A 25827-nucleotide genomic window follows, 5' to 3' on the forward strand; every position below is an offset into this window, starting at 1 on the left:
TGACGCACATGCTGACCTTTTCTTGCAATAGCATAATCACACAGTGAAAAGTCAATTTTTAATTATAGTGTATTTATTCACTACAGAAACAATCACAAATGTATATTTTACCCAAGCATCCTCTTCTAAAGTTTTGTACACCTCTCTTTTCTTAGTCATCGGCTACAACATTTCGTAAAGTTGGAGCAAACACAGAAAAGTCTCTTTGTCTGTTCCTTTTTTTTTGTTTTGTTCAATGTCTCTGTGTCATTTACTGGGCCTGCCTTATGTACTCCTCTCTTCAGGTTATCCTGAAGGTCTTCTACAGGATTTAGGTCTGGGGAGTCAGAATGCCATGGAAAAGGTTCATTTTGTGTCTGGTATGCTTTTTCTGTGTTCGTTTGACCTTTCGTTTTGGACGTTGAGCGATGTAGTAACGGCTCAGTTTCAGTTCACTTGCAGAAGCCACCGATTTTTTTTGTTGTTGTTTAAAATGTCCAGTTATTTGGGAGGGTTTATGAAAACATGCATTTCAACAAGGTTTTCATAGACATCACAAATTCTTCACATTAGGTTTTATTTTATTTTTTTTTTAAAAAACACACACACATACACACACAAAGACATTTTTTCCATTTAATAAACACAATTCAGAAGGGTTGGATTTTTCCATGTGGAATTATGCAACTGAAAAACCTCAGTTTATTCCTCTGCATGACTTTTCAGAGATCTTTACCAGAGCCCGTAACAAATGTGGAAAGTTACTGTATTGTGTTTTCTTGTTTTAAGATCTTACTTTAATTGTTTTTCTTTGGCTTTACATTATCTGCTAACCTTAGGGCTAAATAATACATTCAAAGTCTAAATAAACCAAGTTACTATTATTCCCTGCTAATCTTATAAACAATGGCAGGACAAATAAAGACGCTCAGAAAGTAGGCTGTAATTTTGAATAAACCATGGCGATGCAAACATAAATAGATTAGCAGGAAGAAAATTGTGATTACAATAAAATCTCTATAACACAAACATGGACATCTCATTTTGAACTTCTGCTATCTCAGATTCTTCAGTGCTGTGCTTATTTATGTCGAAGCTGTGTTGTAAGTGGGACGGTCAGTTCTCTGTTGTTTATCTTCATGATTGGCTCTGTTTTCAAGATTTCTTGCCCTAATTGGTTTATGACCCAACCCCTCTATCAACATCAATCATCTGAGACTCTCTGAGACTCTGAGACAAAACACACGATTTTTTTCGCCCCCATAATACAGCAGCACTTATTTAACATGTTTTGGCTTATTATAAATGAATTATGACCCCATAGTCTCTATCAATTATCATTTGTGTGACATCTCCTTTTTCAGTGTTTAGGTCTTTCTCCTTCTTGTTGCCACTGTGTACTTGACGTTATCAGTGGCTGTAGTCTAAGCTGGAGCTTTTGACGTCTGCGCAAAATGATTTTAAATCAATCCAAGGACCGAGCTGGGTCAGACTTCTGTGTCAGTTTAAGCAGATAGAGACAAGATATCATCTTTAGTTGCACTGACTTACCAAAACAAAGCCTTTAGTCTACACTCTTGGGAGAATGTCTAAAACATGGGACCAGACAAGAGCAAAATTATGACAGTTTTATTGAGAAATTGCTGAAAAAGGCATACACTGATCAGAGAACGTGTTGAAATTGAATCTGTGAAGCTGGTGCAACTGTTTGAGTACATTTTACTTTACCTGGGTAGATTTTAATCAGTATTTTTGAGTATTAAGTATGGCTAAAAGACTCTTACAGAAAGATGCATTTCACCAGTAACCTACTAAGTTAGTTAAATTCTATCTACTCAAAACAATCATGTTGATCGGGTTTGTCCATGTTAAAACAAAAACAACACATGTATTTTTTTTCCTATCAACATTGATTAAGAAGATAATTAACAAGGTTATGTAGATCATCATGCAAGGTATGACTCTAGCATTAGCACTGAGGAGATGGCACTGAGGAGATGCTAGCTAGATAAATCTTTAGATTGTTGCAGGAACTTGCTAAGTTTTTGGTGTGAAAGGTATTTGCTTCCAGTACTTGCCGTTCTGAGTCCCCGTCACTTTTTTTTTTCTCAATCATTACAATGTTTACAACTGTTTAATCTCCAGTCAACATGCTGTAGTGTATTTTTCCGAGGCGCCTTTGAACTCAGCATAAGCGTTCACACGCTAACGTCCTTTTTAAACCTGTGGGTCAGCGAGGGGAGACATGTTGCTGAGCATGTGTGCTAGAATTATGGCCGCAACCAATTTGCATATTTGTATTTTTCAAACAAACCAAGTAGGCTAATTTGAGTAATGTTGTGGGATGCAAATAATGTTTATTTATGACTACTTAATCCACGCCAATATATCACCTCAATCGTCTTAGTAGGAATGCTAATGCTGTTACTTGTGTTACATCCCTTTCTAGAAAAACAAAATACTAGGAATAAACAGAATCATCCTTCATTTCTGCACAGAAATCGTGTTTGCTATTTCTTATCACATTTTTATGGGGTTTTTTATTATATTTTTTTATTATTATAATCAAAAGAGCAAAGCCAGGGAGGAGACATGAGACCAGAGGCCAGAAGCAGGGATGATGATGCATCGTCTTATCAGGTAAGGAGTGATTATAACTTGCTTTGAAAAATATGTCTATTGCGAGGAGAAATCAGTCACACGGTCTGATTATTTTCATTCAAATAAATAGACTTTAAAGACTGTAAACATTAGTTTCTTAGATTTCTGCAACATAAGCGCTAAAGTTTGTGCTAATCAGAGCATAATTTTTTTGTGTATTCTGTTGACCCGTGCACTTGCATTTCACTGTTTATACCAATGATATTTTGTATTAATAAACAACTTGGTTGTTTCATTCAAAACGTTACATAAACGTATGTATTTATATTAGGCAAAATGCATCCCCGTCTAAATTCCTCTGCAGCTGGGTCTGGTCCAACATGTTTTAAGATCAGACAAAGAAAAGCTGGGTGGGTACAAAAAGGCAGTTTTCAAATAATTAAAAGGGAAAAGAACTATCTAAATCTAAATCGCTCTGATGGCATCACTGTGGAGGAATCTTGGCCCACTTTTCTTTGCTGAATAGTTTGAATTGGACATTTTTGACCATGAGAATTAAGCAAAATCAAAGCTTTTACCACAGCAATTTAGAATCACATTTAAGTTCAGAAATTGTCCAGGTTACTCCAAAACCTTTAGCTTGTTTTAAATTATTCCTAAATTATTCAGAAGTGAACCTGCAGTAGTTAAAGAGCCCAAGATTGTCACCTTATAGCCACCAGTTTTAATCCAGATATGATTTTTTTTTTTTCTTAAATGCTGTGTTAGTTTTATGCCTGAAGTAACAAGAAGCACACGTCCAAAAGGTTCCACATTAGGTTAGCAATAGCTTTGCCTTGACAATCTGCTATGGATGATATTCAGTCTATTATTGTTGAATCATGACCTTAGTTGAGGCTAAGGCCTGTAGTGCTAAGGAAGTTTTTTTCTGATCTCCTGGACTCAGCAATGCAGTCTTGGAGTAAATTTGATAGACTGCACTGTTTCATGTTTTCTCCATTTTGTGCTCAGAACGCTTCCTAGAGCAACAGACGACAACGACAGATGATTTTGTTCCTCAGCAGTTCTTGGATTACTTTCGATCAGGCCATGATCCCTTGCTTTTGGAAAACTTTTAGCCCATTTCATCTTATCAGACAGATTCTGACAACAGATTAAAGTGACTTTCCAACTCTAGGCCAGGCAGATCCATGCTGGGTGTGGCCGGTGAATCTGAACTCAGCTTTTTGATCAGCGTTTGATGGTCTGGACACTGCAAATCTGGGGAAAAGACAAACAGAAGAAATCTGGAAGTGGGTAAATGTCATTTTACTGTGCATCCAGGGATGCATTAGAGCTGATTATGGGCCGCAACTTTGATATATGTGTATTGTGCAATTCCTTTATGTCTATCCCTTTATCCCTAAATACAAACATACCAAACAGATAATGATGGTCTGTTTGATGTGCACATCTTGAAAAATATGAGCTTAAAGTTTACCCCATTTTTTGGCATTTTGAGCGCTTGAATTATGTGACCATGTAATACATCTCGGACTCAACATGATGTCTTTTAATTTCTTCTCTGGAACCAGATAAACGACAAGATTTACTGAAAAAGAGCGGGTGGAAGGCCATGTTTTGAACTGTCCAATTTTCCAGTCCCACAGTGGTTCTGTGGCTCTGGGACAATGACACCCAGATCCACAGCGTCCCCGCCAACACAAACCCTGCTTCTGAACAGAGCCACCTCCCTCCCCACGATCCTTTGCTCTGAGTAGGGCAAGGAGAGGAGGTGGGGGGCCGAAGGGAGGCCAACAAAAGTCTGAACAGGCCAGAGGAGCGACACACCGGCGCCATGGCGATCCCTAAGACAACTTATCTCCTCTCTCTCAGTGATAGCGCCTGTCAAAATAACAGCCAAGATACACACCCAGCAAGGAACTGGTTAACTTATAGGGCGTCCAGCTAGAATGCCGGGGCCTTTGTCTTTCCTACACGGCTCACTTGAGCTTGATAATGTCACTGCTGTCTTGGCACCCAATTATATTTAACAATAATACATAAAGTTACAGATGACCCTCAGCATCACTGTCTTTTCTTATTAAGAAAAAATAATTTGATTGTATTTCTGTTACAAGGAGGTGGGAAATTTGTATGTAATATACAAAATGAAAATATGTTAATGGATAGATTATGCTTCGAAGCATAGCATCTCACTAGGTGGTTGTTCATTAAAGTCTTGTAGTGGTTGTAGTTCTCAGATTTGCTTTGTATGCTGTCAGCGGCAACCTGGTCTGATGATGATAGCCACATATGTTCACATCATACAACCCTTGGGCAGGATTTAAATGGAAAACAAAAAAGAAAGATAAACAAAACAAGCCTAACAAAGAAAAAATTCTGAGTTGTGAATATCAGTTTTTTGTTTTCACCATTTGCATTACTGCAGAGTGGATTAACTGGATAAATGGATTTGAACACGACAGATCTTTTGGCGCCCTCTTGTGGTTGTTCTGCTCCTGTTATAAATGTCATCAGAGAGTGCCGCAATTTAATTTATTATTGTTATTTAATATATATTTAAGTGAAGATAGAAATGCTAAATCAATGTTGTTATTGCCACTTATTTAACAAACTCATCGACTATGACTACATCAATAAAAAAATAAAAGTGAAAGAATAAATTGCTATTCAAATCCATACATTTCTATTCAAACTTGGTGAAAATGGAATCATTTAAGATTTTATTCTATTTTCAGATCCGGTGTTTATTCTGTCAGCTGTTTTGATCAAATTCCATGGGTCAAATTAACACATCTTAAAACAAGATAAAATACTGATTTTAACATATTATCATAATGTAAATGAATATAATTTCAAGACTTAAACACAAAACAATGTATTAAATAAGTATTTGAAACTAGTAAATAATTATAACTCCATTATTTTATTTATGTTTTTACCAACTGATCATAAAAAAGTAGTCATATGCTTTTAACATAATCAGCACAATATTTGTTTGTTTGTAAATTTACATAATTATGGGTAAATGGATATATTTATTTAATGTTTTTTTGTTGTTTATTTGTTTGCTCTTTGTTATTTTGCCACAAATAAATTATATTCAACTACTCAATGATATATTAAAATGTGGTGATTTTGTCCCAAAATAACAGTTCCAGTTACTTTGAGTAAATATTTATGATTTTGGGGGTCTTTTAGGTGATGTTATCATCCCCACAAGTTTTCTGATTTTGACGTCCTTGTTCAGTTGAGCTATCTAATTAGGTTAAGGATATTATTTGTAGGGAAACAAATGTATGGCTATGTTTATTTCCATACCTATGTGATCATTTAGTTATTTTCACTTTGCCGATATACTAAAAAAAATTACACTTTATGCAGTGTAATTTAAATAATTAATTGTTTAAAATTGAGAAGAAAAAAAAAGCACAAGTTCCCTGACCGGGAATCGAACCCGGGCCGCGGCGGTGAGAGCGCCGAATCCTAACCACTAGACCACCAGGGAATGTGTTCAAAATAAACGCATGACATGTTGTTGACTCTTTAACGATGGTCAGGTTATGTCGGTTATTTGTTGTATTTGTTTTTTGACTGCTTAACTTGTACAATAAATGCCCTGTTGCCTCTTTTATAGAAAAGAAGCACAAAGGGAGATGTAATTCTACATAAAAGGGACGATCTTTCCCCCATTTTCTGGCACTGACGACGCCAGAGGGCGTTGCAAAGAAGGAGAGGCTTCATGTAGCGCTTCGAAGATGCTCGCCTGGCGTGTGAGCTGCTTCAGCTACCTGTTTTCAAAATCAATTTTGCGCGTCATGGAGTCATTGCACAAAGACGTTACAGCCCACTGCTGAGACAGGTTGGAGGAGCAGGGATGTCTCAGGGTAAGCAAACGGTTTTAAACCGCAATTCCGTTCCTACCTTCAATAGCAGGTTGCTATTGTGTGTAAACAAAGTGGCTAGCCGCTGTAGCAGCGTTAGCAGCAGCTGTGTGTGGTCAGCTGGAAGAAAGCTGGACCTTGTTCGATGCGTCTTTGTTTGCTTAAATTTGCCGGTTGCTCGGGCGGTTTTTTGACAATAACATACCTGGCTGTTTTGTGGTTTGCTGTCGCTGCTTCGACTGGTCAAGATAAGTAAGCTATTTAGCTAAATTTAAACAACGTAGCTTCAATTATTACGTTTCCTCAAAGGTTAACCATCTACCTGTTATATAAGACTTGAAAGCTACACATGGATCAACTTATGTCCTCTTTTTTTAAGTATGTTTTGAATCGTTTCATTAATTTTAGCGTCGTGATAATTGTATCTCAGTGTGGCTGTTTACATCAATTGGATTCCCAGTGCTCAGTGCTAATAATAGACAAACAGACTCCTACAATTAAGCTGTATTACATAATGAAAACGCATGTTTATGGCAGGAAATCGGGAGCAGCTGCGCTTGTGAAAGGAGCATTTTCTCCCTTTATGCTAATTAACCTGACACGAAGATCATTATGGGATGCTTTTATCGCCCTCCACGCAAGACGACTGACTTATGGGATGCGTTATTAGGTTTTTGCAGCCCTACGGAGTGCTGCAAGCTTGAGAAGGCAGACTGAGAGCTTTTCTGATTTCCTTCCTTCTCTCATTTGCAGGACGAAAAATAAGTGTGAGAGACAACTGCGGGATCCTCATCTAGCTTGGCTGTGTGTGGATGTTTGTATGGATGTGTTTACTGTAGCTGTATGCAGATTTTTGAAGCCTGATGGAAAAAAGAGAGAGAAAGCAGGGATATTTTGACAGGTAAGGCACTCTTCGGGGTTTGTTTGTCTATATTAAATGTCTCTTGCTTTGCAATGTTTAGGGCCAATGTTTGTATTTGAGCTCATGCCTAAATGACCAGGCAGAGGTAGTCAAGCTGGTGCTATCGGTGCCGGTCCAAGGCATTAGAGAACTAAGCCGCATCTCTGTTCCCACACGCTTCCATAGAGCCTTCAAAAACCCTCACATTCACAGACGGTACAAACCTCTCACTGTTGTTATAATAATTTTATATAATTTACTCATTGTGTATTGTATGGAAATGTGGTTTTATGACTTCTATATATATGTACAATGTTTCAGTTGGATATTGCTCAGATCTGAGGTCATATTGGACTCAACTGGCACAAACAATGATTATGACCACAAATCATGGAAACATGGTACAATGTAAAGCAATTAATATGCAATTAAGCTAGGTATTTTTCTAAATCATAAAAATGCCTAAAAGACAAATGGTTGTTTATAGGGATGAAATGAAAGCAGAAAAGTCAAGTCAACGTTTATTTACATAGCACAGAAAAGGACAAAGTGTCAATATGAGGGTACGAAATAGAGATGTGCAGTGAATTGACATTGAGCGATTTATACGTTTTCTAATAAATACTTTTAAGTAAAAAAACATTCATTTAAGATTTAAACGAGCTAACCTTTGGTGACTTTTCTTCATTTAATAGTAATTTTGCAGATCTTTAATTTATTGCCACCCACTACTGTAGTTCAGTCATTCCGGTTGCTTGTATTAGAGCTGCGGTCTCTTCCAATGCAGACATTTGCTGTTTGCAAAGTAAACTTTATTGGGTAGTTAATAATTTTCCATATGTTTACTGTGTCTGTAAACACAGTGAATAAAACTCGTTTGACTCGTCTGTTATGACTCTTGAGTTTGAGTTGAAGCCTCGTATATAGAAATTATTTTCAATTTATTTACAGCTTTCACCTTTTGAAACACCTTATCCCAGTTGCTACTTATTAGCCTTTTAGTCAAACAGAAAATGGAGATTAAATTTTTTAGCACCCAAAAAAAAAAAATCAAACGACAGAAAGCATCAAATTATGAAAGAAATAGCTTGATGGCATCTGCACATTCAGAATTAACAGTTCGGCTTATTCACAAGCAAGCGAGGAGTCCGAGATTTCTCACTTCATCTGCAACAAAAGCTAAATCCTTCTAAGCTACTTTCAGTTTCTCAGCTCAACATTCTTATGCAGCTAATCTAGGTTTAAACCTGCGTGACTCTCTTTCATTTCTCTCGTTTGGAGAACCCAACACGCCAGCTTACTAGCGCTAGAATTTATTGTACCAGACTCAAGCTTATGCTCGAATATTAAAAGCATCTCCTGGTTGTATTGACGAAACATATTTATTGATTTGGAAGTCTTCGGCATTTCTGTTCATCATCCGTTCTGAACACCGAGGCGCATTGAGTAATTGTGCATTTTCAATCTCTGCTACGTGTCGCAGATCTACACCCACCTTACAAGACCTCCGTTTAATCAGTAGTGCGTCAGAGTTTCACACAGAGAGGCACTGGCTGTTGACTTTAAAATTGGATTTTGGCAGTGTTGTGAAACACGATATTGGGAAAGGAGTGGAAAAGGGCTTTTCACAGCTACGGAGTAAGGAGGGATGAGAACTTGTGAAGCTATCAGCAAATTGCAGCTCTTACTCTGTGACGTCTGTTGCAGGTGAGGTGCTTCAGCGAGCTGCATGCAGTTCAGACGTTTGATTACTGTGAAATCTGTCACCAGTTATTTATTCTGATTCCATTCAGTTTATTTACATAGAACCAATTCACAACAAATGTTGTCTCAGGACACTTTACAAAAAAAAAAAATTCAATTGCACAAAACATTTCTGTCTAAGGAAATTCAGCAAATTACATCGAGTCATGGACTTGCAGCATTCATTCCTCTTGGACAAGGTTGTTAGCTTTTTTTCCGTGCATCGGATGCACGGAAAAAAAAAAGGATGTTTGTGCATCCTGTGTTTCAGTGGATGTGAGCACCATATATAATCACAAATCAACTTTTATACCTGTGGAACGAGTGAATCATAAAGTAGAGTGTTCAGTTGCTTCCTAAATGGGGGGTGGGGGGTGAAGTAGATTTAAACACAATCAATGCCCGGATGGTTAGCGCAGCGTTTTGGTTTTTTCAGAGTGGGTATGTGATTCAATTGTGTCTTATGGGCTTGTTTCCCTTGCATTATGGCTCCGGTTTCATGTTCTGATTGGGCTGACAATCTGGCTCAAATAAGACATCAGTCATGTCTTTTCTCCTGGAAATACTGGACTTTAATTATTGGATCATCATTGCGTTGGTTCTTAATGGGATTTTGACTCTATGTACTATTAGGAGAGGTCTACCTGTATGGGCACTAAGCAGATCTAAAGCAACATGCAGCAGATCACCTCTAATAAAGTTACCCAGAGGTGTCTGATGTCTCACGTGCAGTAAGATGGAGTTCTGTCAAACAGAGGTGTTTAACATGCCTATTGCTATAGCTACCATCAAGCAGTCACTTTGTGATTTTAATTCAGAGCTTTCTTTCATATTAAAAGCTCACGGATTAACTGTCTTCCTGGACAGAGTGGTAGTTAATGTTACTGCTACAATGTTTAATTTGTTTTACCCTTTGCTATTTTGTGCTTTGCAGTTTGTTTGTTTGTTTGTTTGTTTGGATTTTTTTTGGTAGAAAATGGTGGTGCGTGGAGCAGTATGTTTTATACTGACCGTGGTTGCCATGGTTCATTCCTGACTTTTATTTCCCTCTGCTAGCCTGAGCTTTGAGATTTAACTTGCTATTACAAAAGGGAAACGCACCGATTTGAGATGTAAAAGTCGAAACGGCTTTGATTATTCCTCAGTTATGTGTCTATAATAATCTCAAATTCAGAAGTTAAAATCTTATTATTATTATTATTATTTCAACATTCTAAACCTATTTTTGGATTTAGGCTTGTTCATCACGGGAAGCGAGTGACTTCGGAGGGAGTGCTGTAGAGCCAAGTGGCCCACGGTGTGTTTGGGAAAAGAATCAATATGTTCGTAGCAAAAATAGTCCTTATCAGCCAACACAGCTACTGCTGTAACAACCACATCCCCTCCTATTTGAAGTGGGTGCCACTTCGCTTCCTGACATATCGAGCAAAGGTCAACATGCGGCCGCCCAGCGTTTTGCTGTCCAAGCAAAAGTCATTAGGCACCGAACTGCTTTGTTCCAGTTATGCTCACTATTACGACTCAAAGTAATGTTTTTTTGATGTAGTTGATTGCTATCTGGCAAACGCTTGTTTATTCATGCACGATTTCTTTGAATGGTGCACAATCATTGCTTCAGTGCAGCAAAAGTCAAAACAAAGTTGTGAATGTAAAACCAACACACTGTTGTTCTAATAAGCAATAAGACTCATGCTAGCCAAGGTTAATCTTAACATTCAAGTGTCATAAAGAGATGCTATATGTTCTGAGCTGAGGATTAATCACTCTTACTTGATTGCTGCGCTAAAAGTGGGTGTGTTAAAATCCTTCTGCAATAAACTAATGTCAAAGTCCTACTGTAGATTAATGTACTAGGATTTGTCGTATGATATAGTTCATTAATTTGACTTTTGGTTGTATGTTTCTATTTCTGTAGAAATGAATATTAAAACATTACACATTTAGTCAGGAACAGTGAGACAGGGAGATATAAGGACATGGGATAATAATTGATGTTAACCTGCACTTTGTGGCTCTTGGAAGTATTGCGCTTACTCAATATTTTATTTATTTATTTTTCAAATGAGAAGGCTTTGTTCAGATTTTGTACAGAACAGGAATTCTATCTGAATTTTAAGTCGTATGAACTAACTGTGGTCACCAACCAAAAGTCTAAGTAACATTTTTGGTTGATTCAACAAGCAAGACTTTGCTTTGTCTCAGGGCTTTCGAATCTGTTCCTGCCCAGACTCTGGTTTGTAGAACAGCACCGCAGAGGTGCCGTTTACAAATCGAATGCTACACGCGAAAGAAGAAAAGCAGAGTGTGGAAATGAGAGGAACCCTTTTGATCTGTGGAGTATGAGAAATGCCCCCGAGCAAAACAGATGCTGCTACTGCTGAGTTTCTAGAGATCCAGGCTGTGTCTAAGACTACAAAGAGGAGAGACCTCAGTTCCCTCCTTCTGCAGCCTTATCGACCCAATCTCATCCGTTCCATTAAAGCACTTCAATACTTAAGATCCTGTTGTTGTGATGTTCCTTTATTTGCTCTTCACCTGGGGCTGTGCTGGAAATTACCCCAGTTCCCCCAATAAGTATGCTTATCTTTTCTTGAGATATCTTCTTATAGAGCATGTAGTGCTTTTGCAAAAGTATCCACACCAATTGAAGTTTTACACATTTCTGTTACATTGCAAACTTCAATTTAATTTAATGCGATCAGTCAACACAAAGTGGTGCTGGTTTACTGTAAGTCTTTCTTTAACTGTTCTGATGTTACCGAGTCTAGATTTTAAGTCTAGGCTCTGGTGGAGAAAAAAACAGATGCCTGCTTTACAAATTGTTTCATGAATAAAATTTTTTTAAAAAGCGAGCCGTGCATTTTTATTCATCTCCCCCTAAACTGGGTTCCAGATGTTTTGGGTGTGTGTGTGTCCACCAGCTTCACACATCTTGAGACCATTCACATTTGCACAATAGCTCAAGATTGGTCACATCGAATGGAGAACATCTCTGAACACCAATTTCAGTCTAGATTGGACTTTGACTAGGCCATTCTAATGAAAGATGGCACGTTAATCTAAACCCGTCTTGCTTTAAGGTGAATTTCCATCTCGGTCTCAAGTCTTTTACTGCGTCTAGCAGCTTTTCATCCAGTGTTCAGCTCAATTCCATTCTTCCTTTTCCCAGGTGAAGAAAAGGATCCCAGAGCCTGATCTTGCCACCACCGTGTTTCACTATAGAGATGTTCAGAATTAGTTTTTCACCACCGTGGAGTTGAGAAAGACATGTTTACATTCATAGCTTGTGGCAATCGGCAAACTTCCTCTGGTCTTCTTTCAACCATCAGTTTCACGTTGAAACATCTAAGCCAGATTTTTGCACAACTAATATTTATGCTCTTCAAAGGGTGCAGATACACTTACAAGGCACAGTACATAACCTGTGGCTCACCATTAACCCTGGCTACCAGTGTACTTCACAGTAGTAGGCTTCCATAATGTACGCCCATCATTTGCTGCCCATCAATGATTAAACAGGGAGTAAGAAGAGTCTGGGAAGACAATATGGCTGACACTGCAAAAAAAAAAAACGGTATTTGACAGGAGGCCTCAAAACTCCATCTACAGTTTATTGCAAATCCACTTTGTTTAAAAAAGGATCTAGATTATGGTTTATGCAACAGTCTTACCATTTTTCCAGGTTCCTGTAAACAAGTCCTTTTTTCTTTTTTTCTTTTTTTTTTTTTTTGCTATCTCATCAGGCTGAAAAGGCGAAAGCAGCTGAAGCCGACCCAACCAGAAAAGAGCCAGAATGAGCCGAGTCCTGCAATCATCTCCTCCTGTGACACGGATCCCAACAAGAAGGCGGATCTGCACAGAGTAACGGATAAACCACCTGCAGATCTGGGTGAGAGCTGATTCTTCTTCAAATACCTATGAAAAGCATAAATGGTCCATTTATTACTGTCAAATTTCACCTACTAGGTTTGAGCAGAAGTAAGATAAATCTATCTGGGTTAGAAATTGTTGGAAAGTGTATCTTTTGGCCTACTCTCATGTCTTTCTTGTTTTGACCATAATAAAGAAACCCGCATTTGACAGTTACACGTAATACAATATATTCAACCACTGCAGACGTCTAATCATTGGTGTTTCTGTTCAGAAACAACTTATTCTGCTGAGTTAGCTGTTGACAGTGACTGTGAGAATTACAAACATTCCTCTTTTTGTTTAAAACGTTTCTTGTGGTCTCAGAGCAACGCACAAGCCCCACGAAATAGGGAATCGTTTGCATTGACGCAACCTCAGCAGATTTAAATGGGAAGTTGCGTAATCATTTTCCTGGTTTGTTTAAGAGTCAGTGAGGACACTTAGGACACCTTGTTCACAAAGCCTGCATGCAGTAAGATTTGCTTTTAATTAGTCAATCCTGAAAGAAATGTTAAAACTCTGCATAATCTGTTTGCACTTTGATTTTATCGGATCTATAAAAGTGCAAAGAAATGGTAGAAATAGTGTTTTTTTTTTGTTTTGTTTGTTTTGTTTTGTTTTGTTGACAATGAGTCCTTCACAAGATTCACTGTGGATACTTATAAATAAATCATTGTATTGATAAACCAAACAGTAAAAGTAATACATCATACAAAGGTGAACATGCGCTATACCTAAATAAAAGTTTTGGTGTTAAATTATTTTAAATATATTTTTACATTTATTTGATGTGCATGGGTAATTTTATTTATTTATTTATTTTTTTTACATGATCTTTATTCTCCCTAAATGTAGCATAATATCACAATGGTGTTGGCCTGTACACACAGACTGAATTTACATTGTGGCATTACAGTGTCAGCTCTGTGCAGACTCGGTGAAGTGCAGAGGTCAGAGCAGTGGCTGTCCGGGCACATGCAGCAAACGTTCCAGCAGTCTTAGTCATGCACTGCGTTTCGGTCAATTGTGCACTAACAGCTTCTGCGCCCTGGCAAGAGGAAAGTGCTGACTGTGGGAATGATCTGCAACAGGAGTCTGATTGTGTGTCTGCTTACAAGAACTGCTGCATCCCGTGCTGAATGATGATAATGGGGAGAAAAAAAATAACTGGCACTGGAAGATAAGTAACTCGGTGGATGTGAAGGCCCTTCACTGCACCACAGATTCTCTCTGAGGTTCGAGTTGTGACTTTGACAGCATGACCACAAATTCCTGAAAAAAATAAAATAAAATCTTAAATTCATGTATGTATAATTAAGGCCTTAAAATGTCTTAAATTAATTTACAAAATGTAAGTTGTCCTTACATATGTTAATCACAGGTTCTAAATTTTGTTGTGGCATGACTATTCAATACCATATACTCTATGTAGCTAATTTTTCTCACGCGACTTAAAACGTTAAAAGATGACTTAAGGTCTAGCTCTACCAGGGTGTGAATAATTTGCTCAATTTCATCCTCATGTGACATCACATGACGTCATCCTCCACATGTTTGCTCTGTCTCTTTCAGCTTATTTTTTTTTATTTTCCCCTTGCAGTTATGCTTCAAATTTCACACGAACCCTACTAATATACTTTGAAGTTTGTGTTTTTATTGAGACATTGCTTTCCAATGAAGAGATTTCTAATATTTAATATTTTTCTAGAGTCTATAATTCTTCTTCGACTTTCAGGTGATGGCTGTAAAAGTAACAATCAGGCAAAAATGGAGAAAAAGAAGCCGCCGGGGACAGTAGAGTTCATTGTGAGTAGCCCGACACTCACTAGACAGTTTGAAAAACAAGATGCTAATCTATTCATTTTGCATCATTTTTAAGCGGTGTGTGTGTGTTTAGAAAGTCTGCAGAAGCTAGGTTTCACATAAAGGCTGATCTGTGGTTGCAGGTGGGACCTGATGATTCCATCAACAGCATCGCACTTAAATTCAACATCACCCCGAACAAGCTGGTGCAGCTGAACAAGCTCTTCGCCCGCAGCGTCTACCCTGGCCAGGTGAGAGGACCGAAACTGTCCGGTCGGGCTGATTTGCGTCGTCGTTATAGATTATCAGACTATTTACTGGCCGGTCCACTGTCATTACAGAAGCTGTTTGTTCCCGATGTGAGTCAAGCGGAAACAGACCCGAAGTCGCCAACGGCTTCTGACGCCTCCTTCACTAACGGCGTTTCTGACAAGCCCTTACAAGTGAGTCGAAATCAGTCTGGGATGTTGCCGCTAGGTTATTTGACCTTAAAATACCTTAACAGCGTGCCGTGGCATTTATGAGTGTCAAATCTTGACACTTCAGTTGTGCACATATTATTGGATTTGTCCTTAAACTCGTTCCAGGATTGCACTCAAAGCTGCCGGTCAGCGAAGTCCATCCGTCGGGAGTTCTCGCCAAATTCTGAGGACGAGAGCCCGGCAACGGTTAAATTCATTAAGATGAGCTGCAAGTACTTCACCGATGGCATGGTGAGAAGCTTACATGCTTTGCTGATATCTGGTTAAAATGTAGGTTAAATCTCGAAAGACTCCTTCTTTGAAATGTAGAAAGTTATTATTTTATTCCTTTTCATGCATGTCCTTTGATGTTGATAAATGATTTGTCTTCTTTTGCTCCGGCTGTTGTGTATACCTTACCTTAATGTATACTATGCATAAGTGATAATTAAATATGTACATTTTCATGTTGTATTTTTTATGGAAGAAAGAAAAACCCTGAGGCACATATGCTAAGCAGAAAATTTTACTGTGGAATTTGGTCTAAGCATTTTCCAAGTTTGGACGATGCTGAGTTTGGAAAAAAAAAACATTTGTACTCTCAGACTTCATTCCCCATCATAGTTTAAAGAGCTGCTCTCCCTGTGTTAGGGTGTTGTGGGCGGTGTGTTAATTGTAACGCCCAACAACATCATGTTCGACCCTCACAAGTCGGACCCCCTGGTGATCGAGAACGGCTGTGAGGAGTACGGCCTCATCTGCCCCATGGAGGAGGTGGTCTCCGTGGCGCTGTACGACGACGTGTCGCGCATGCAGCTCAAAGACGCTTTGCCATCGTAAGAGCTGACGCTCCACATTTCTGCCGTTTTCTTGCCATCCTTCCTGGCCTTCGCCTCTACTCCTGTTTTCCCTTATCCTGAGTCCAGCTCAGCTTTCTCTTGTCCTCAGCTGTTTTTTGTTTTTTTCCTGACATTCTCTTCAGAACGCTACATTTCCAATTCCCATCCATCCTATCGTGAGCGTTTTCGTTTGTTAAAAATGTGTCCTTTGTTTGAGATTTTTGTTGCCTCACATCACATTTGTTATTTTCAGTTGGGTGCAGTTTTTAATTTAAGTTGGTCATGTTCTTTGTTGTTTTTTTCCCCTGTACTTTTTTTGTTCCCCTCCCCTCCTTCCATCCTGTTTCCCGTCTATGTGATGTCCCGTGTCCTCACAGAGACCTACCCCAGGATCTGTGTCCTGTCTACAGGCCAGGTGAGTGGGAGCAGCTGCCATCGGAGCAGGAGTTGAACCCTTTCAGTCGGTACGAGGCTCTTGTTCCCAAACAACCCATATTTTTGGATGACATTGAGTCTACTCTTTCTGAAACTGGTAAGACGTCATCAAATATGGATTTTTCCAGTCTGTATACCCTCCCATAGCATTAGCGGTATGTCAAAATCGACTGGTCAAATATGCTCAAAGGACTCAAAACCTTTAAAAGTAAAAGATGCTTTCATTGTGGCTTTTATGTTTTGTACAGGGCTTTGTTTTAACATATTCCCTATTTTCAGTGAGTACAGAGGGGGAGCAGACAGAAAAGTCTCCGTCGGATGAGGGATTTACCGATCTGGAGCCGATCATCAGCTGGAACACTGAGGAGACCCAGGGGAGCTCCTCGACTACACACTGCAGAGACAATTATGATCACGTAGGACCAACCTGCCTCAACCTGCAAGAGTCCCGAGACCATTCAGCACTCAGTCGAGCTAAAGGGAGGCTGGATGACGAAGAGGATGAAGGTGTTGCTCAGAACAGCTCCGTAGAGGACGGAGAGTCAGTCTTGTCTGCCTTGGAGACCGAGAAGCAGGGTAGCTCGCAGATTAAACCCTTGAGCCAGCAGGTAACTGAAACCAAAGATACGCACCCCGAAGGCACCGAAGAGCTGCCAAGTAGAGTAGAAGATAAAACACTCAGGAGGCTGAGTCTGCAGGAGGCTTCGGAGGTAGAGAGAAGAGGCCCAGACAGACTAGCAGAGGGCGACAGAGTCGGTGAGGAGGCGAGACAAAAGAAGAACCAGGAATCAGAGATGAGGTCCTGGCTGCTGAAGAGGATGCAGGTTCCAATAGAAGGTACATCAGAGGGTTGGTTATTAATGGTATTTATATGCTGAATATGTTACAACTCAAAAATTCAAACTTTTCAGTGAACTATGAAAAGTTAGAATAAAACTGTGTCATTAAGAAGTTTTAATTTCTTCTTTTTTTCTTTCTTTTTTTTTTCAACTTGCTTGGCAGACATGCTTTTACCATCGGAGGAGAAGAGCAAAAATCCACCCATGTTCCTGTGCTTCAAGGTTGGGAAGCCAATGAGGAAGTCCTTCGCCACCTGCATGACCTCCAGTCCCGCCCCCTCGGTCAGAGTCCGGGAGAGGCAGCCAGAATACTGGTTTGCTGTTCCTCAGGAGAGGTGATGTTTTTCTCCCCTCCCCCTCTCCCCCTCCCAAAAAAAACATCAGAAAATGGTAATGTCTTTTGTTTTGTTTTTTCCTCGAGGATAATCTGTTGAAAGATGTGTGTGTGTGTGTGTGTGTGTGTGTGCGTGTGTGTGTTTCAGGGTGGACAGTCTCTACTCCTTTTTCGTCCAGTGGTCTCCTGATGTGTACGGGAAGGAAGCCCGTGAGCAGGGCTTTGTTGTGGTGGAGAAAGACGAGCTGGACATGATCGACAACTTCTTCAGTGACCCTGCGTCTTGCAGCTGGGAGGTGAGGATTTTGTGCTACCATCGCCCCAGTTTTTGTGTGTGTGTTTTATTCCCCACTTTAACCTCTTTTGTCTTTTTTTTTTTCCTGCTGTGTATTCTAGATCATCACCATCGACGAGGCCAAACGCAGACAGAGCTTCAGCAGCTGTGACAGAGACTCCACGGTCGACGCTTTGCCCATGCTTATTGATAACAGTGATCTGCTGCAAGATACACACATTGAGAAGGTAAGTTGTATAGGACATACAGCAGGTTTCCTACCACCCAAAACCTTTTATTCTTTTTTTTTTTTTTAAACTGAGATTTCATTTTACTTTGTCAAACACGACAAAAAAAAAATCTATGCAAAAAAATCACAGCATAACAGCTTGGTTTTATGTTTAAAATGGGGTAGAAAGAAATATAAACATATTAAATCCTACCCTAGGTGCTTATGCAAGTATTAATTCCTTAATTCACAGTCTAATAGTTGATTGTTTTGTTTCTTTCAGCTTGCCTGTCGCCTGCCAGCCCGCGTGCAGGGTTATCTGTGGAGGCTGGTCTACAGCACTGAGAAACATGGCACCAGTCTGAAGACTCTGTACAGGAACCTGTTAGATGTGGACAGTCCCGTGCTGCTGGTTGTCAAAGATGTGGATGAGCAAGTAAATAACAGACTCATTGTGCAAGATAAAACTGTTTATCTTTGGCGCCTCACAGTGGTGAAAGATATATATAGACTTCACAAACCCCAAGTCATGTCATTTGTGGATATTTCTATCAGAAAGGTTATTTTTGTATATTTCATTTTTTGTCTTATTACAGATATTTGGAGCTTTTTCAACTCACCCCTTCAGAGTCAGTGAACATTTCTATGGCACTGGAGAGACATTCCTTTACAGCTTCTGTCCTGAAATTAAGGTTCGTGCTTCACTATCTCCATAAACGCATCCCAGAAATCTGCACTCACTTTAGAGTGTTTTAATTCTGACGTAATTTGGCATGATTTCAGGTGTACCGCTGGACGGGGGAGAATTCTTACTTTGTGAAAGGCAACACTGACTCTCTGCAGATGGGAGGAGGAGGGTGTGTACAACAGCCACGTTATTCCCTTTGCTGTCACTTGGCTGTTGAACAGAAAAGTGCGTTTTAGCTGCTCCCTGACTTTTTGTGTCCCCTCTACTGCAGCGGCCATCTGGGTCTCTGGCTAGACGGCGAGTTGTACCGAGGCACCACCACCAAGTGCGCCACCTTCAACAATCAGCCACTCTCCGCCCGGGAGGACTTCAACATCCACAGCCTGGAGGTGTGGACCTTTGAGTAGCCTCATCTGCTCAGGCTCCTGACACATCTACACATCTTGAGCCATTAGACAAACACTCCCAAGCCTGTTATGCATCACTTGGAGCCACTCATGAAAGGGACTGAGTGTTATATGAGACAGAAGCAAGCGGCAAAGGCGTCTGTGTTCTGCAGGGAGCCTGATCACGAGTTTACATCCAGTTGCTTTTGCAAGTGGAAGTGCGACAAAATGCCCTGAGCTCATTCGCCGCCTTACCAATGGAACAGAGGCTCCAGCTTCCTCGGCGTGAAGGCTGCCTTGCAGTCAAAGCTGCTCTTTGGCTGTGTGGCTAAGACCTAAAGAGGCCAAAGTTCTCACATTAATGTTCACATTATTCACATTATTCCCATCAACACCAGGAAGTCTCAGAATGATCTGGGCTTAATCCTTACAGAAATTATCAACAGTGTTGACAATATTTGTATGTTTGACAATGTACATATTTATGTACTGAAGAAATTCGGAATGTCAATCTTTTTTTTTTTTTTTTTTTTTTGTTATTGCTGCAGTTTACTCAAAACTTGAAGGAAAGTGACAATTGCCAGGGTTAATTTTAATCCATTCAACGACAAATGGCTAAATTGTTTCCATCTGAAGCATTCGCTTCTCCTTTGGTGGTAACTTTTTCTCTTTTTTTTTTTGGTGGTAACTTTTTCTCTTTGGTGGTAACTGATCCACTCTGAAATGGCAAGAGTGAGATACGTTTCACTTTCCAAATGAAGAAATGTGATCCAAAAAGGCTCCTACAGCCAGAAACAAGTTTGCAATGACCAAATTTAATGTTTTGTTCCTGACCTTGTATTTTATAAGAATATTTTTGCATTTTATTTTTATATTCTTTTTTTTATGAGAAAACTGCTCCTTTTTTTGGTATTATGTTGTTTTTTTTTTCTTTTTTTACCATAGTTTATTTCTGTTTTGAGTAATTTTATGTTAGAATTTTTGTTGGTTTGTTTTCTGTTGTTTATTTTTTCTTTTTTTTACTTGGTCATTGTTTTTGAGCCAGTTTAACATGATGCCACTTTGCACTACAGGATGCAGCTAATGCTGCCTTTGTGGCCCCTGGTAATGAGGATTACTTTAATATTACTGTTAAATTGTTACTGAATCTAGTTGAATCTTTAACCAGAAAAGGGAAGTCCAACCACGCCTCACTCTCTACATTAGCTAAGCGTTGATGAGAAAAAGGGATCAACTGTTATTCCACTCTGATGTGGCACTAACTACACAGTCAGATCTGTTAACACAGAAATGAAGCCTCTTTTTGTGTCTGATGCAGGCTTGTAGTGCATGAATACAACACCACTACCTGCCATGCTCTGTTCACTAATGCCCGAAAAATGCTTCATGTTAAAATTGAGCGATATTACTTTAGAGCTGGTTGGTGTTGTAACTGTGAATGCTCCCCAAGTATTATTTCTTGTGAATTCAAAACTGCTGTGCTCTGTGATGTCTCTAAGAAGCTATTTATTGTTGTTATTGCCACCACATTTAAATTTAAATAAATGTCGAACATATAACATAAATATAACAATGAGCTGCTCATGATTTCAGTTTGTTGAGAGTTGAAAGCTTTTTTTTTTTCCACTGCTGAAAGCGGAACATGTGTACTGGAACATAATCCCCTGATGTGAATGAACTAATTTTTCATTTAGAGCCTTATGCAGATCACAACTGTCCTCAAAGAGCCAGTTGTGCCAGAATGTATTTATGAAACCCAATAACAAACTGTTAAAATATTAATAAATAGTTGTCTCTCCATTCAGTGAGTACTTCAAATTAAATAATATGGAACATCTTTTCACAGAGATGTAATTTGGCAGCATACAGATAAAAACTGCTTTGATTTGATTGATAAAATTTAAATATACAACTGTTCTCTTGAAGGTTAGAATTATGTCCCTCTATAGTCTGAAGGGCCGCAAAAACCCGTGGTGGACCGGATTTGGGCCCCGGGCCTTGAGTTTGACACGCGCTGTAGAACGTCATCTCAACAAAGACCGTTTTCAGAAAAGATGCATCACTCTGTAGATTACAAACAGTTTTTAGCTCAGTTTAGCTTTAAAAGGAGGTTCGAAGGTGTTCGGGGGATTCAAGATTCAAGGCAAATTGAATATGTTAACTAAAGTGTACTTTTGTTTTACTCTTAAGGTCTTTCTAAATTATTTTAACCTAACTTCATCTCCATTTATCTATCAGGAAAACTGACGAGTGATGTCCACTCGCAAAAATTGACGATCTTTTGTAGACATGTAATGCGGAACAAAAACAAATTGAAAGGGAAGACACAGGAGGAACCGTATCCGATGGGGAAATGCGGATTGAAGAAATACACCTGGAGGGAAGATGGAAGGAAAGACTTGTAAAGAGTTTGATGAATCGTGTATTTTCTGCCATTTTGCGCACAATAGAGACGTAGAAACGACCATTCTTAAGCAGGTAAGGAGTTTTTGTTGGGCTTAAAGAGGAGAGATCATACAGCTGAAACTCTTAGGCCAGAGTTTCAGATTTATGTTTTGAAACTCTTGTCACGTTCCGTTGTCACAGAACATGACAAGCAATACATAAATAAATAAAAACCCCGTCCAAGATTTGTATCGATCTATCTACAATAACTCTTTGAAGAATTTGAATTAATACGAGTTACAACAACATTTAATTTCCCTTTGGAATCAATAAAGTATATTTGAATTGAATTATACATTTCTGAATTTTTAAATGGATATCACGTCTGAATGTGGGTTCTCTTTGGGTGAGTAAGTGGGTATTATTTATGTGTTTGGGATATTTAAAAGTAAAAAGAAAAAAAAGTGAATAGAACTTGTCTGACGTATTGACAGCACTTCTCTGAATCATCCAGGAAGTTAAAAGAACCCAGGTCAACATCTCATTTAAGGCATCATGACCTCAAATGAAATAGTTTCACTTTTCTGTAGGACGAAGAGTTTGTTTGCTTCAGAGATATTGATCCTGTTGCTCCTCATCACTACCTGGTTATTCCTAGAGACCACATTGTCAGCTGCAAATCACTGAACAGAAGCCACATTGACCTCGGTCGGTGACATGCTCTCCTTTCACTAGTTCTATTATATTTGCATATATTTGTATATATTCTATTATGTTTGTTATTGCTGACTCATAGCAGCCAGCAATAACAGCCAGCAATAACAAACCGTGTGTTCAACAGTTGAAAGGATGGCCAAATTTGGGAAAGAAGTGCTCCTGGACCAGGGGATCACCGATATGGAGAATGTAAGGTGGGTTATTTCTCACTTGTGGCCAGCAAACTTCCTCTGGCCTTTCTTCTGTTTTTTTTTTCTTCTTCTTGAGTGTTTACATGAGGGGAATAAAATAGAAATGTAAGATGTTTGCAATGTAAAACGGGTAGTTTATAAAACAAAACAACAGAAATTAAACAAAACATGTCAAACACAACATGCAGGGTGACCAGAAAATGTCCACAAGGAGACAGGTGGAAATGGTTGCACAGATTGTGACAGTAGAGCAATATACAAAATATAGGAGAAAATAAACTGACAGACAACCAAAATGATCAAAGGTTGGTCATTTTAACCACAAATTAGCCATAGTGAGGCAATTCATTTAACCATAAAATTACTTTAAACATCTTAAAAACATTGGAAATGTCAGGAAAGTACTGAATTTGAATCTGAAATATGTGCAAATATATTTCAGGCCTGGATTGGTGGGAATAAAATTACTTTACAGACTTTCTATCAAATTATCATTCTTTTCTTTCTTTCTACATTTCTTCCTTTTTTCTTTGTATCCTTCCAATCTTTCACCTGTTTCCATCCATCCTTCTTTTCTCCCTTTCTTCTTGATTCTCTTTATTTATTTATTTATTTATTTATTTATTTATTTATTTATTTATTGCAATTTTTCCTTTCTTCTTTCCATTAGGCCTGCTGTCTTTTACTCTGTAATCCTTCCTAACTTTCTTTTTTAACTTTTCTTTTTTTCCCTTGATTTTGCAGGTCTCAAATAGAAATGTGCATATTTTTTTTCTGTTCACCAGTTATTGGAGGCAGTTATCATTAAGAATGAATCAAATACTTAGTGTATAAACTCAGTAGGAAGTGTTTTTATTTGTGCTTTAAAATGGAAATTGAAAAAGAACCCTGAAATTCTGAGTCAGCTGCAATACAAGACATTAGAAGTGAAGACAAGCTTGTAGCAACTCTGTTCAATCTGCCGCTTCACTCACATATTGTGAGACTGCAGCAAAAAGAAACTGAGCGTGGCACTGATGTGTGTTTGTTCTTCAGGTTGGGGTTCCACCAGCCTCCCTTCATCTCAGTAGGACACCTTCACCTCCATGTGCTCGCCCCGGCCAGCCAGATCTCAACTTATATGCAGCACAAGTTCACCCCAGGAACTGACCGTTTTATTACTGTGAGATTGGCTAACGAATTCTCTTCCTATTTTATTTTTTTTTTATACTATTGTAATGTTTTCTTCACTTAAAGAAGAAAACATTACACGAATCAGATATAACGACGTGTGTCCTTTCTCTACTCTTTCTCCAGGAACAGTCTCTAAGGGAGCGTCTAAAGAAAGTGTCTCCACTTACCTTTACAAGTTTTAGACAATATTTGGGATTTTAGGTTTTGGATCTGACATTTACCCTAAAGGGACCACAGCGAAGGAACCTCTCATGATCGTGCAGCTGTGGCAAAAAAAAAAAAAAAAAAACAGCCTGGAAAGAGACTTTTTACAAGCTATTAAGACAGTTTTTGCTGTTAAGACAGAAAAACTAAATTCCGGTGTGCCGTTTTGAATATTTATTGTTCTTTCATCCATTATGTATCACAGAGGTCGCAAGGGGGGCTTGTGCCCACCTCCAGTGGGATACACCCTGGACAGATCACCGGTCCATCGCAGGGCAACACAGAGACAAACAGGACAAAGAACCACACACGCACACACTCACACTTACGGATAAGCCGAAGTGCCCGGGGAGAACCCATGCATTTACAGGGAGAACATGCAAAATCCAGGTTGGATGGAACTCCAACCCAGGACCTTCTTGTTACATGGCAACTATTCTGCCAACTGCACCACTGTACAACCTACACATTTATTTAAATCATTTTATCTTTATGTTTAGTCACATTTACATGTTAAGGAGACAATAAACCAAACTGTGGCCTATAAATCATCAATTTTAGATTTGTATTGTTTACTGAAATCTGTGTAAAGCCAATTGTTTTTTTATAGTTATTTATAATTAATACCAAATGAACTGTTAGATAACTAATATGAACATTAAAAGATGATTTTTGACTTGTTTGAAAAATGGTCTGATATATAAAAAAGATGCGTACGTCTTTTAAAATGTGGTTTTTATCAGTGAAATGAAACCTCAACACCAAAAATCTTTTTTTTNTCTGATATATAAAAAAGATGCGTACGTCTTTTAAAATGTGGTTTTTATCAGTGAAATGAAACCTCAACACCAAAAATCTTTTTTTTTTTAAATGTGCAATATCCCGATTGTGTACTGTAAGTGCAGAGTTAATCAGAGTTACTATAGGATTACTTTAATAACAGCATATTCATGTGTGTGGGTAGCCCAGTGAACTTAGTAAGAGTCCACTGGGCTTTAACTAAAAAAATCTGTGGCAATTTTTTTATGCCACAAAAAAAAAAGTGGCATAAAGACGAAATGTCATCAGATTGATGAAAAATCTGGTGCTTCCTTTCAGGGCCGTGCAGAGACCACTGAAGGGGCAGGTGTTCAAAAAAAAAGAAAAAGGGCACATCTAACCGCATTCTAGGACCAAATATTAACAAAGCCACACAGCTTGCAGAGTTTAATAAACAATGATAAATTACAAAATTGTGACTTATCAAAGTTAAGGAAAATCTCTATATAGAGCATACAACTATGCATGTGTAAGATATTTTATTAGTAATTTCTTTCTGCAGGTCTATTTTGTTATAGGAAAGTATTGCAATATTCAAGCCTGTAATTTAGCAAGATATGTAAATCGGAGCAAGACCACCAGACATATTTTGTCTTTACAGAATTACAGTATTAAAAATATAAACAAGGGCACAATGCAACCTTTTACTGTACTGTAATCTATAAAAAAGAGCTGCCTTTTTGCTACACTTGCAGTGGAGACGAAGATGGTCCATCCAGGAAAGCAGAGCTGCATCAAACTTTAATGTGGAACTGCAGAAAAAAAAAAAATCTAAAGCAAATATTGAATTGTTAAGGCATGTCACCATGAGAAAAGCCTACCGAGTTCTGCAGGGCCTTGCAGAGACCACTAAAGGGGCAGGTGCTCAACAACATGAAAAGGGCACATCTTACCACATTCTAGGACAGAATATTAACAAAGCCACACAGCTTGCAGAGTTTAATAAACAATGATAAATTACAAAATTGTGAGATATACAATCAAAGCTAATGAACATCTCTATATAGAGCATAACACTATGTATATG

General features: G+C 38.7%; 2 protein-coding genes and 1 non-coding gene across 8 annotated transcripts; 2 read left to right on the top strand and 1 right to left on the bottom strand.

Moving 5' to 3' along the window:
• Positions 1 to 6019: 6019 nt before the first annotated feature.
• trnae-cuc (transfer RNA glutamic acid (anticodon CUC)) lies at positions 6020 to 6091 on the bottom strand. Its single transcript has one exon. It is a non-coding gene; the product is annotated as a tRNA-Glu (tRNA).
• Positions 6092 to 6293: 202 nt separating this feature from the next.
• Positions 6294 to 20081, top strand: ncoa7b (nuclear receptor coactivator 7b). 5 transcript variants are annotated; one of them, XM_016671939.1, is made up of 18 exons: positions 6294 to 6470; positions 7221 to 7368; positions 12855 to 13000; positions 14759 to 14829; positions 14970 to 15077; positions 15168 to 15269; positions 15414 to 15539; positions 15939 to 16123; positions 16270 to 16302; positions 16504 to 16658; positions 16841 to 17398; positions 17564 to 17735; positions 17883 to 18030; positions 18131 to 18256; positions 18521 to 18673; positions 18834 to 18929; positions 19021 to 19094; positions 19197 to 20081. In XM_016671939.1, the coding sequence occupies exons 2-18, from the start codon at positions 7331 to 7333 to the stop codon at positions 19330 to 19332; spliced, it is 2427 nt and encodes an 808-aa protein (XP_016527425.1). In that variant the 5' UTR covers positions 6294 to 6470; positions 7221 to 7330; the 3' UTR covers positions 19333 to 20081. The 5 variants fall into 5 exon arrangements, with proteins under 5 accessions (XP_016527425.1, XP_016527427.1, XP_007552934.1 ...); XM_016671941.1 differs by having other exon boundaries at positions 16537 to 16658; XM_016671940.1 differs by lacking the exon at positions 6294 to 6470 and adding an exon at positions 6587 to 6719.
• Positions 20082 to 21594: 1513 nt separating this feature from the next.
• LOC103138611 (histidine triad nucleotide-binding protein 3-like) lies at positions 21595 to 24657 on the top strand. Of its 2 annotated transcripts, none has more exons than XM_007552876.2 (5): positions 21595 to 21789; positions 22287 to 22404; positions 22538 to 22602; positions 23640 to 23766; positions 23901 to 24657. In XM_007552876.2, exons 1-4 carry the CDS (start codon positions 21697 to 21699, stop codon positions 23751 to 23753), a joined length of 390 nt encoding a protein of 129 aa, XP_007552938.1. In that variant the 5' UTR covers positions 21595 to 21696; the 3' UTR covers positions 23754 to 23766; positions 23901 to 24657. The 2 variants fall into 2 exon arrangements, with proteins under 2 accessions (XP_007552938.1, XP_007552937.1); XM_007552875.2 differs by having other exon boundaries at positions 21598 to 21789; positions 22538 to 22607.
• The last annotated feature ends 1170 nt before the right edge of the window (positions 24658 to 25827 follow it).

Source organism: Poecilia formosa, unplaced genomic scaffold (genome assembly GCF_000485575.1).
Source record: "Poecilia formosa unplaced genomic scaffold, Poecilia_formosa-5.1.2 Scaffold53, whole genome shotgun sequence".
Classification (NCBI taxonomy): domain Eukaryota; kingdom Metazoa; phylum Chordata; class Actinopteri; order Cyprinodontiformes; family Poeciliidae; genus Poecilia; species Poecilia formosa.

Bases quoted from the DNA above. Each gene is read 5' to 3' on its own strand.
- ncoa7b (XM_016671939.1), top strand. From the start codon at position 7,331: ATGGAAAAAAGAGAGAGAAAGCAGGGATATTTTGACAG. The intron at 15,078-15,167 runs GTGAGAGGACCG...CTGTCATTACAG, and splicing joins GCAGCGTCTACCCTGGCCAG to AAGCTGTTTGTTCCCGATGT. The intron at 17,399-17,563 runs GTACATCAGAGG...CTTGCTTGGCAG, and splicing joins GATGCAGGTTCCAATAGAAG to ACATGCTTTTACCATCGGAG.
- LOC103138611 (XM_007552875.2), top strand. From the start codon at position 21,697: ATGGAAGGAAAGACTTGTAAAGAGTTTGATGAATCGTGTATTTTCTGC. The intron at 22,608-23,639 runs GTGGGTTATTTC...TTTGTTCTTCAG, and splicing joins ACCGATATGGAGAATGTAAG to GTTGGGGTTCCACCAGCCTC. The intron at 23,767-23,900 runs GTGAGATTGGCT...CTCTTTCTCCAG, and splicing joins GAACTGACCGTTTTATTACT to GAACAGTCTCTAAGGGAGCG.